This window comes from Equus przewalskii, chromosome 19 (genome assembly GCF_037783145.1).
Source record: "Equus przewalskii isolate Varuska chromosome 19, EquPr2, whole genome shotgun sequence".
Classification (NCBI taxonomy): domain Eukaryota; kingdom Metazoa; phylum Chordata; class Mammalia; order Perissodactyla; family Equidae; genus Equus; species Equus przewalskii.
In genome coordinates this window covers 25971223-25983816 of record NC_091849.1, presented here as the reverse complement: position 1 = coordinate 25983816, position 12594 = coordinate 25971223, and the positions used below count along the sequence as shown (strand labels likewise).

The 12594-nt window shown below is 36.3% G+C and overlaps 1 protein-coding gene across 1 annotated transcript; it reads right to left on the bottom strand.

Moving 5' to 3' along the window:
- Positions 1 to 11057: 11057 nt before the first annotated feature.
- Positions 11058 to 11930, bottom strand: LOC139077431 (vomeronasal type-1 receptor 4-like). Its single transcript, XM_070585272.1, has one exon. The coding sequence runs from the start codon at positions 11928 to 11930 to the stop codon at positions 11058 to 11060; it is 873 nt and encodes a 290-aa protein (XP_070441373.1).
- Between the last annotated feature and the right edge of the window lie 664 nt (positions 11931 to 12594).

Sequence of the window (12594 nt, the reverse complement as noted above, 5' to 3'; positions counted from 1 at the left end):
ATTCAAGTCATTTTGTGGAGATGTCTACTGCCCTTGTCTAGGCCATGTAGTTTGTGCGTAACAAGATGCTTAGGTATGTTGGTAAACATGATTATATTCATAATTAAACTCAAGTTTCTTGGAGAACAGGAGGCACGGCATAAAGATATAGTTACAGAAAACAACTTAGAACAACTGATATAAAACTTCCCAACTAATGTAAACAAGACTCATTCACCAAATTTCTATTTAGTAATTACTCAGTGCCAGATCTCTGTTAGCCCCTGGATTACCAAAGACAAATAAGAGTTCTTGTCCTTGGAGAGACTCACTCTAACTGGTTATCTGAGTAAGTATTATTGTCACTTTTCTAAATGTTCTCACTTGAGATTTCATTCCATGTTATCTCATATTTCTCATAAGAAAATCAACTTCCTCGTATGGCTTTATTATTTTTGGACTACTTAAGGTGGCAAGATTTGTGTTCAGTAGTCACAGAACTTCCTCAGGGATAGCTGACGGATGCTCTCTCATTTGTTGTAATGTTAACCCATTATAATCTTTAATCCATGACAATGCCATTATCTTTGGAAATATTGCTGAATCGCTAGGTTTATCATTTATGGATGGGAAAAAGAAGAAATTGTGGCACAAAGTAAATAAGGCTTAGAGGAATTTTTTTCTCTTTTTATAGTTTCTAAGTCAAAAAGATGAGCCACAACTTTCTTTCTAATTAATATAACTATATTTAAATTGCAATTACTATACATTTTGGGGCCTTATGGTGATTTCTTAACTTAGGTTCAAGTTACTAAATTTTTCATCCTTCTTCTCATCAGTTATATGATAACCACGCCTAAGTGAGCTCTATCTATAGACTAATCTGTGACTTGATAGACAAGATAAAAGTTATATTAGGACAGTACTCCATATTTTTGTCTAAAAAAGTACGTTTCAAATCTCATAATATACATCATGGTATGACAAATGATTTGAGTGATATTCATATTAATTTTTTATGCTTTACTTTCACAGAGGTAATTGACATTTTTTTTGACAAGTCCCCTAAAAACTTGCCTTTATCATGAGTAGGCACTTCTGTCAAGATATTTATTTCAACATGTGGTCCCCTAAAACAGGACTGTGCCCCAAGTGTAGGTCATTATTACTGCATCTGTTTTGTGAATTTGAAATCTCTATATTCTGCTGTAACTAAGCACAGAATCCTTTAAAGATTTGACACTTTAGAAAATGGACCCTGAAGGACTTCTCTTCAGTGCAGGCAGCTGTCTCCAAATTCTTTATAGACTGGCATCCCTGCTTGCTGAGTTTCTCATAAGACTTCTCCTCTGAAAAAAGGCAATGCGGGCAGATGGATGCTTAGTTTGGCTCCCTCTTGTGTATGTCTGTAGCTTTAGAAAAAGGTTTTGGTTTTCAATAATGATTGTGAGAGAGGAATTTGAAGTGCCAGGTGTTTTGAAAGATGGTTCATCGAGTCAATTTTTTAATGAAGTTTTTTAATCAATGTTTTCTAAAAATTTTTCTTCAATCAAAGATGAGACCCAGGAGAAGGCTAACATTTTGTCAGCTTTAACTTCTTTGTCTTCATCAGTTTTGCTGTCTTCTATCTCCTGAGGATTCCATCTGATTTTATAATCTCAAATTTTATCTCTGTTTGTCTGATACATTTCTTCCAAAGATCACTAAGAGGCAAGCTTTGGAAAGAATAACAGGGAACCAATTCACTCCACGACCCGATGCACACGTGGAGTCCTCATAGCCAGAACAGTGCACTGACCTTGGTTTCTCCTGGGAACACATTTCATCATTGTCCTTTGGTTTGTGTTTCTTTCTGCAGTGAACTGAAACATATCTGTGGCTTTAGCCCCCTAGATTGCTCAAAGCATTGGAGGGGAAGGGCATAGGATGTGTAATTCATGGCTGATTTGGACAGCCTTGAGATCAGATATTTCACACAGCACAGATTCCAAGATTACACCCAAGAAAGGAGTGAGGCTTCCTCCAGATCCAGGGCCATTAGCTACCATAAGCCCAAGGATTGGAGCACTGTTGTATTTCTTTAAATGTTTCCTCTCGATTTAATTTTTGCTCTCCTTCTGGGACTAGTTTATTGTTATGTTTTAGTTTCCACCTTTTGATACCTTTGTGATGGTTTCTAAGATTTTTCCTTGACTTAATGTTCAGTTCACTAATTTGATCTTTGAGTATAGTGCCCATTCTCTTATTTGATAATCTATTGATTTTTTAAAAAATTCATTCATTACTTATCCACATCCAGTGTCTCTGACTGGTTTTTCTTTATAACTTTATTCCAGTGTCAAGTTTCTATTTTCTTCCTTTATGGCTTTAAGAATTTATATGATATTTATTTTAAATCCTTATTCTAATATCATCCATAAATTCTTCCACCTCTACAATAGATTTGCTCGTTACTGTCTTTTTAAAATAGAGCTAGAACCTTTCATGTGTCTTCCCACCCACTCCCTCAACCCATGGTCTCCCTCGGTTGATAAGATGTATCTGATAGTAGGGACAAAACTGCTTCCTTGATTGTGCTTATCCTAATGATACCAAGTAAGAATCATCATGCCACATAGCAGAGCCCTCTGGTTTATCAGGTTGGTTGTACTACATTCCATTTGCCCCCTCCGCACAAGGAAACCATCCACCTCTGCCATGAAATCTTCCTGTACCATCTGCCATGACACTGCTATTTTTCTAAAATGTGTCTCTATCTTTCCTGGGATGTTTATAAGGAAGTATTGGTTGGGTTGAGGGCAGGGAGCTACTCTGCTCAGAGGTTACTCTGTCTGTGTTTGTTTCCAGTTGCAATCAAGGTAACCCTGTTATACCGAACAACTTATATTTCCTGGTTGCCTCAAACATATGTAAGCATAGGCTGTACTAGTTTACTAGAGCTGAAAATGCTCCAATCACATCAATTTGATTGAAAGAAAAAGAAATAATTAGAAAACATCTGTTTCCATTTCCTGCAGCAACAGTCCATCTTGACTCTCCTTTCCTGTGCTCCAAACACCGTCTATTCCAATAGGTTTCCCATATTTTCTTGGGTTCATCAACCTCCCTCTACACTTCTGGAGAATCTCCAAGGTTGGGAAAAATTTGTCTTAAGTATTCAAAAATATTTATTTTACTCTAGTTTCAAAGAGCTTTGTCTTAAGTGCAGGTGAGAGAGGAGTAAGGAAATTAACCAGTCCTATTATCTCAGTTGTGAGTCTGGCAACAAGCCTCCTAACAACTTATTGAAGATGTAGTTTGAACACTGTTGTTGGATGGAGAAATGATATTGATAAAGACAGTTGTTGGTGGTGAGATGGTCATGGTGGTGATGGTAGTGAGGAGGAGGAGGAGGAAGAGGAGGAGGACAACATGAAAAAAATTTCAGAATAAAAATACTAACTTGGCATGCACGGGTTTCACAAAAGTGCGGTGATTCTTCCAGATGGTCACCAACAGCAATGTGCCTGTCATAAAACTTTCATAAATTAATCAGGCACCCGAAAACAAATTCATTATGAACAAAAATAAGGCAGTGATTAGTAACCCAAAATTAAAGTATATGACATTACAATGTTCAGAAGCCAGATCTTAAAGAAGATCATTGTTTTAGGACACTTTCTCTTTGAGTATAGTCTATCCAAAGTATTAAGCAACATAGTGAATGTTTGCTAAGTGAAAACACAATTATAACGAACAAAAGATTTTTGTTGTTGTTGAGAGAACTAACACTTAGAGAATACCTATTATATATCATTTTAAAGGCCTCTTCTTATGTCTTCTCACAGTTACCCTAAAAGTAGATAAGGTAGTTATTTAGATCCCATTTTAGAGACGAAGATATTAAACCATAAATAGGTACAACACACTGACCAACCAAGACAGAGCCATAATTTAAAAAACCAAGAATGCAACAAGAGAATTTGGAGGATCTTTCAACACCCTTCTCTATATCTCCATCAGATTTTGAAGACTTATAAGTGAAACTATAATAGAAGTTAACCAGTAGGGTTGGTAGGCAGACACAGCTTCCAAGTAAGTTCTCTGGACCCTTTTGCAATAAGATTTTGCCAACCGTATTCTCTCATTTTTGGTGTGTGTGTGTGTGTGTGTGTGTGTGTTTTGTTTCTATAACTGCCTGGTGTCTTCTGTCACTAACTCTTTACTGCTATAAGAGGTTTCCAATGTCTTGAAATACTTTCATTAAGATATGATAGTCAAGGTCACAAGTTCTTACTCCTTGACACCATCTGTCAATCTGATATGAAAAAATGGCAAGTTATAGTTTGGCCACTGAATTGATAGGACTTTATTACACCCAATATATGTCTGGAAAAGGGTTGAAGAGGGCCCTTTTAATGAAGGCTGCTATTTTACCCATTATAAAATTCTCTGAACTCTGTCTCAATAGTGGAAAGAAGTGGGGGTGAGAGACTAAGAGACGGTGGTGGGATCACCAACATCTTTGGTATGGTTTGAGATCCTTGAACCTTGAGCATATTACATGTTCTCCAAATCACAACAAGATCTTGGACTCTATCTCCATAACACCATGCACCAGAAAACCTTTGATCAGCAAATATGGAATATGTATTTGAATGGTATAAAATTGGAATCCATACAATTTGCACATTAAAGGCAGGTGTTTTGTGTATGAGGAAAGAGTGTCAGAAATAATCCTCAAAGGGACGTAAAATAACTTAGATGGCAGATCTAAATTCTTTTATCTTTTAATTCCAAGATACTTTACAGTTTTCATACTTCAGTCAAGAGTGCATCAGCATTTTAAACTGAAGATACAGGGTCCAAGTCCTAACTTGAGTGATAGCTGGCACTTAAATTACAACTCTGAAATTTTTCTACCACTGAACATTCTGTGAATTCTTTGGGACAGGAAGGGACTACAACAGGATAAAACTCCAAGGAAGTGCTTTGTCTTGCTTTCCATCTCCCGTCTCACTCCGTATATCTTGATTTTTATTGTAGTTATCCTTCAAGAAATACACTCAATTTTCTCTTGTCTCCAGCCTACCGTGTTATCTTATAGCTTCAAAAACTGGGTGATAGAAAGTGAGAGGTAAAAAGAGTAAAATTCAAACCTCTCAAATGCATATTTTGAGGATATTTTTAGAACTTAAATACTTTGAAATAATGAATTGCTCATCCCATTAATGAACGTGGTGTGATAAAACTGTGCCCTTTACCTTAATCACAAGTCCTAGCCTCCTTATTCACACTGATTTCAGGTGTTCAGAGTTTCATATGCCTTTTACTTTCTGGCACACAGTTTTATCCAATTGTCCACAGGATGGCATGAATCAAGGGACATGGCTAGTCACTGCTAACACTGTGCTCAGTTTGCTGGTGCACTCAGATATGCAGGCACTTATGCTTGTTTCAGGGAAACAATAGTTTGTCTGGAAACAAACAAGAGTATTGGGAAGAATCCACTTCAGCAGAGACGTAGAGTAAGGTTCCACCTTTGTCATATATCTCATTGTGAGAACCAGGGTCCAGAGTTCTAATGAGTAAATCATGGAACGATCTTGGTAACACCTCTTTGATCCCATGTAATTCTCCGCTTCCCACATTGAAAGTACTATATGTTATCTGCCAGATTCTCCTTCCACTTAATTCTCTCAGAATAAGCATAACAAAAGCAGGAAAATTTACAACATACCTAAACACAAACCCCTTCAAAGCAGAATCTCTGGGCATCAACACTTGGAGTTCCACACAAGAGGCCATTCTTGACACACAGTTTGACATTTTGATGTTGTTGTTCTACTTTATTCATTTCTCTAAAATCAGGGAGTGATTACTGGGTGCTAGGCAATAAACTACATGCTCTGGTATATTACTCCTATTCTCTTTTGTAAAGGTCATGATGCCATTATTTTCCCCATTTTTTAGATAAGGAACTTCTGAAACCTAGTGTATTTTACTGGCAACTTGACTAATTTTCATCTTTCAGGTTTTTGTAATAGCCTAATGTAGGTTATAATGCACTGAAGAAAAAGCAACGTTAAAGGAAAGGAAGGATTTTATTATTTTGATGAAAACATATTTACATGATATATAGTATTTTCAATCAACACCAAAAGTCTTCAGGCATATGAATGCTCAGAAAGGATTTCCACAGCCTGGGTATTTAAAGGATTATTTTCATTGAGGTAAAATATACATAAAGAAAACCACCTATATCTTACGTATACAGCTCAATGAATCTTCGCAAACTGTACATAACCCTAAAACTACCATGCAGATGAAGTAGTAAAATGTGACCAGATGTAAGCCAGAAATATCTCCCATGCTCCCATTCCAGTCATTATATCCAAGAGTAAGGACTCTCCTGACTTAACAGCACAGATTAGTTTTTCTGACTCCTGCCTAACCTTGCTCTTGCTCTTCTCCGCTTCCCACCATATTCCCATTTAACTTCTTCCAATGGGAAAATTTGCAGCCAGGCCCACTTCCATATCTCTTAGACTTCCAACATTGCCACCAAAATAAATTTTGTGATTTAGATTATTTGATTTGAAATGAGTAAACTAGTGTAAAAGGAAATATGGCAAGGGATATGGGCAGAATTCTAAGATGGCTCCCTAGATTCCTTCCTCACTGGTATACATACATGATATAATCTCCTCCCTTTGAATATGGGCAAGACCTGCGAATATGATGAATTTCACTATATGACTTGGTTACATTATATGACAGAATAGAAGGTTTTTTTTTCAGATGTAATTAATATCTCTAGTCAATTGGCCTAGAGTTAATAATAAAAAAAGAGAGATTATCTTCAGTGAGTCTGACCTAATCAGGTGAGTCCCATGAAAGAGGGTCCAGGCCTTCCCTCAAGAGACACATTCAAAGTTAGAGAGCTTTCCTGCTGACTGTAAAGAAGTGAACAGCTATGATATGAAGTGCTTATGAAGAGGGTCCCATTCTCACGCTGTCATTAAACATGCTTTAATCCCCCATATTTCTTGTCAATTCATAATTATATTTACAGTCTTGACTAAATTCAATATGATGTTTTAGTATTGGGCAAGTCTAGACATGAAGGGTCAGATTTTCCATTAGAGCCTTATGATATAGACAATCCAATTGTGGTGAACATGACTACGGCAGTTCAGGATCCTGTATGGAGAAGTGAAAATCCAGAATAGATTTTAGAGTAAGATAGGCTTTAGAGTAAAGCCATGTATATTTCAGAAAATATTTAATCTGTATTTCAGAAACGGCCTCTAGGTAGTTGTGATTTAAGCTAGAGATATGTGTGTAGGAATGGTTCTTAAGGGTGTAGGATCAAGCTGAAAAGAATATAAAGTTGGATAAGGCCAAAGGTATTGAGATGGACCCACTAAGCAGAGATTGTGAATTCAATATTCTGGCTTAAGTGGCTAAAAATGGCTCAAAAAATTTGAGAGGTTGGATGACTGAAATATGAACTCAAATGTGGCCTACACTAAATGAAGCTGAAATGTCAAAAACTCCTTAGTATATTGTAGAAGAAGTTATCTAAAACCTTAAGATTATTGGAATGCTAGAGACTGTTTATTGTGTAAGATCTGCTTATCCAAACCAGCAGGGTTGCAGAGGACATGCCTTTCATCATAGCTGTGACTAATAAATTCATGAGTATAGCCCAGCATCCTAGAAGAGCTTTGTCGAGGTTCTTGCCTACAAACCTAAAATTAAATTAGGAGCTACTACTATTGAACTGGAATCGCTAAACATAGTGAGAATGATTTGATCCCAGAATGATATATGCAAAATGGTGGTACTCAATCACCAAAGACAAGGCAGGTATGGTACCTTAATGAATATTAATCAGAATGGTCTGACTCATGGAAATCTTTGGCATTGACTAGTTGATCATGGTCCTGTAGAACTGATGTATATGAGAAGTACTAAAGTCTTACTTATCTGGATAAGGAGAAAAACTCCAGGTCTCGTGGCTATAAATCCTGCTTGAATCACTAGAACATCATGGATAATCATGGATCCAAAATCATTCCCAGACTTGAGCCAGTTCAGTGATCCAGAGTACCTTGAAAAATGAGGAAGATAAGGTCCCCATGAAGGAACTCTGCTACATTATCAAAAACATACACTGATAATCTTCATCCCAACCATCCCCAAAGAGACCTGCAGTCATTTACTAGAGTGACTAGATAATGGATAAAGTGATATAATCAGACTTTTCAGAGGTTTGTAGACATCGGCTCTGAACTGACAGTAATTCCTAGAGATCCAAAGTGTCATGTTAGACCACCAGTCAGAGTAGGAACTTAATGGAGTTAGATGATCAATGAAGTTTTATCTCAGATCTATGGTTTCTTCTAAGAAATCCACTGTCCTTTAAGAATCATTGTTTCTCTGTGGGTAATGTATCATTTATCTCTGGCCACTTTCAAGACATTTTTTGTCTTACTTTTAGAAACCTGAGTATGACTTGTCAAGGTATAAACATTTTTGAGTCTATATGCTTAGAATTCTCTGAACTTTTTGAATCTACAAGCATATGCATTTCGCAAAATTTGAGACATTTTCAGTTATTATTACTTCAAAACTTATGTAAGATTTCACAGGCAAAATTGATGCAGAATTCATCTTCCTATTTCTATTTTACTGGTAACAGAAACTATTAATACACGAGAGGTGAGAGGTGATTGATGTGGCTATCTGCTAAGTCCGTGTGTTCTAAAATTCAGTATTACCAATTTCTGCTTCCTACCTCCCACTCCTTTAGATGTGTAGTGATTTTAATAATGCGTTTCTCTATTTTAAATTATTTTCTGCTTAAGATTCTAGATTCAATTTAAATTTCTCAGCTCAATTCTGACTTTTCAGAGGGAAACACAGAACAGCACTTATTTGGAGAACCCAAATACCAGGGTACCTGTGATAGTTAATTTTATGTGTCAGCTTGACTGACTAAGGGATGCCCACACAGCTGGTAGAACTAAACATGTCTATGAGGGTGTTCCTGGAAGAGATTAGCATCTGATTCAGTAGACTGAGTAGGAAACTCCCCTCATCAATGTGAGCAGGCATTGTCCAATCTGTTGGGGCCTGAATGGAAAAAAAGGTGAAGAAAGGGCGAATTCTTTGTCTCTTCTTGAGCTGGGACATCCATCTTCTCCTGCCCTCCAACATGGGGGCTCCTGGTTCTTGGGCCTCCAGACTTGGGTACTTAAACCAGGAACGCTTTGGTTCTCAGGCCTTTGGACTCAGACTCAATTGTATCACTGGCTTTCCTGCTTCTCCAGCTTGCAGATGGCAGATGTGGGGCTTCTTCACCTGCGTATTGGAGTGAGCCAATTCCTATAATAAATCTCCTTTAAATGTACTATATATAGATATCCTATTTATTCTATTTCTCAGGAGAACCCTGACTAATACACTGTCCTAACCATTTTGTTCCACCAATCACACAATATCTCCTTATTTTTCTGGAGACTTTCTGCCTGTTTTTAGCACTCAATAATCTCTTCTTCATAATTAATTTTAAAATGCTATTCTTAATTTCATTTCCAGGCTCTTACATCTCTTCCTTTTGAGTCCATTATGAATGACCACTTTGGGGAGTGCTTTGTCTTGTTCTCTATGATAGAAAAGGCTGTCACAGAAAAGTTATGAAACTAAGATAAATTGTATAGTCCTGGCTTTCAAGTACTCTCAGTGATATGAGGAAGTTAAGCTCCTAAACATATTAGAATATAACATAATAACATAACTAAGTTATTTAAAAGCTGTGTGAACATGGTACAACAAAACCAAAGAGAAATTTAGTAAAGAAATTAAAAGCCCAAATATTTACAAGGGGCACAAAAGAGACATTATAGAGGCATTCTTTAAAATGGAATGAAAGCTGTCCCTATCAATTCTAAGATTTTGTATTATAAATATGTGAAATCAGTACAATAGTATCAAATATTTTTCAAAACAGCTTGATGACATATCTCATTGCCAGAACTACGAATTATATCCAAATATCTATTTTGATTCCAGTTTAGAAAAGTAAAAATAAAATTCTTTATTTAAACTAATGTAGAACAAAATTATTTTATAGCTTTCTGTTGATTGAAAGATTGATATTATTATGGGAGTGTCAGGGCACTAAAAAATAACGTCTTGAAACAAGCCACAAATTATTTTCAAAATTAATTTTTTATTCATTTTTAAAAGATATAGTCAAAGCTTTAACATATCCAGAAATACAGAACAATGTAAAATGAAATTCTACCTACTGGCCTCCATTTACCTAGTTTCTCTTAAATCAAGTGACACTCTTTTAGTTTTTTTCTATTCTTGCCGAGATTCATGATGTAGATAACATCAAGTTAAAAATATTATTATATTCCATTTTTGAATATTATTATTCTTGCTTTGCTTTCTTTAATTAATTACAAACATACCTTGGATATCATTGCTCATCAGTACATTTTGAATTCACCCATTCTTTCATAAGTTCAATAAAATCCTTTTGTGTGGCTGGTTCCTCTAGAATATTTTCAAATAGCCAGAAAAATAGCCCTTTTTCTGGACATTTAGGCTATGTTTTTAAAATAATGCTGCAATGTGTAATAATTTTTGTACTGTAATTCTCACACACACAATGTATGTGTATGATCATCCTAGAAGTGGAACTCCTGAGTCAAAGGGTGAGTGCATTATTATTTTGATAGAATTTGCCAAATTGTTCTTTTTCTTCTTACTACTGAAAGCGTGGTAGTGAAAGAGACACCTTATAAGCAGGAGAATTAGAATGGCGTACACTTCCTGAAGGTGGCAGAATGGACAGTGAGAAGGTGACTGGGTCCCTGTAGCTCATTATGATCTCCTGTGTCAGCTCAAGGCTGCTTGTCACCAGGTTGGTTGTAGGACAATCTACTTTTATGTGTTTAAGCTACTCTTCATTTTTTTTTTACACACAGCATAACATAACTGTTATTTCAAACTTGCTACCTAAAGGATTGATGAAATAGACACTTTCTCAAGTCTTAATAAATGTTCCAGCATTCAATAAATCATCCATGTCTGTGAATTAGCACAAATGGGCTGAGAGATGCATAACCAAGGTTTAGAATTTCTAGAATATTTAATTCTATAAAGTTATTATCAAAAGAGGAATTAAAATATAAAGAAAAAATACAATCTGTCCAATAAAAGAAAAGAAAACAAAGCATCAGAAGGAGAACACTTTGAGCAGCTCTGATCTCAGGGGGAGTTCGGTAGAGAACCTTGGAGTTCTGAAGGTAGAGGACATGCTTGTGGTGCTTGTGGAGAAGAAATACCATGTAGACACTTGCCCAGCCCGTTAGACACTGACACAGGGCATCTCGTATGCCCATTAGAATGAGAAAAATCCTCGTCACTTTCTGGCTTTCTGGTATAAAATAACAATATCTGTTATTGTCACTATTTTGTGAGCTGTTTATGCTGCTGATGCTTTGGATGTAATAGAGTAAGTTCATGCTTAGCAAGGAATTGAATATCCAAAAGAAGAGAAAGAAGCAAAAGATATGCCATTTGGACCTTGACTTCAGCTTTGCCCACTCGGGGGCGCGGGGGATGATGGTGATGGCCTGGACCACAGTGAGGAAACTGGTCGTGCAGACTGTCAGTCCCCGAGCCACCCTTTCCAGATAAACAACAGTTTTACAGACTCCATCATTTAGGAAGCTTATCAAACCAAAAGTTGCTATTGTCTTTGGGATTCCCTTGAAAAAAAGCAGTATGGTATTTGCAAAAGCTAAGTGCATTAGAATTAGATGTATCGATTTTTTTTCAGTGCCCTGAAAGAAAATGCACATATAAGTGATGAAAACAAAAATGTTCCCCATAATACCAGGTCCAGTTATAAAGATGAATATTATTCCTTTAATTATTATCAAAGCCATTTCTTACTTCATGGGCAGAAGAATCTTTGGATCCAGTCAACACCTCTTGAAGAAAGCAATAGTAGTGATGATATGTATCTGCAAAGAATAATTCACATCATAGAGTTTTTCTGGTGTATCAGGAACACTTACTCAAAGGTCATGATATATGTAATGGAACAGATTTTTGTCCAAAGAACTCTATTCCTTTCCCTGTGGGCAGTTCTTGTGGATGATTCTATATGGCTTGAAATACCGTCTTGAAGATGAGTATTCAACAATTTAAAATTGCAACACAGACTTTTTTCTAAGTTCCACACCAGCAAAGCTAGCCTACTTTTTCACATCTTTACATATCCCACATATGTTCAATCTCAGCAAGTGCTGAATTGAACTACAAATTACCTCAACCTGAATTTAACCCTGTGTTTCTGAATTCATTTTATGATATTCCCATCAGCCAATTCCAAAAACTGGGGGCTCATCCTTATCCCTTCCTCCTCCCCACACCCTACAACAGAAACTTCAAAAATCCTGTTGCTTCAATTTCTTTTATATCTCATAAATTTAACCTTGTTTCATCTTTCAAAGTGTCCCTTCTTATGTTTAATATCCATTGTATATCTCATTTTGATTAGTATAACAATTTCCTGGGTTGTCTCCCGATTCCAATATCTATATCTAT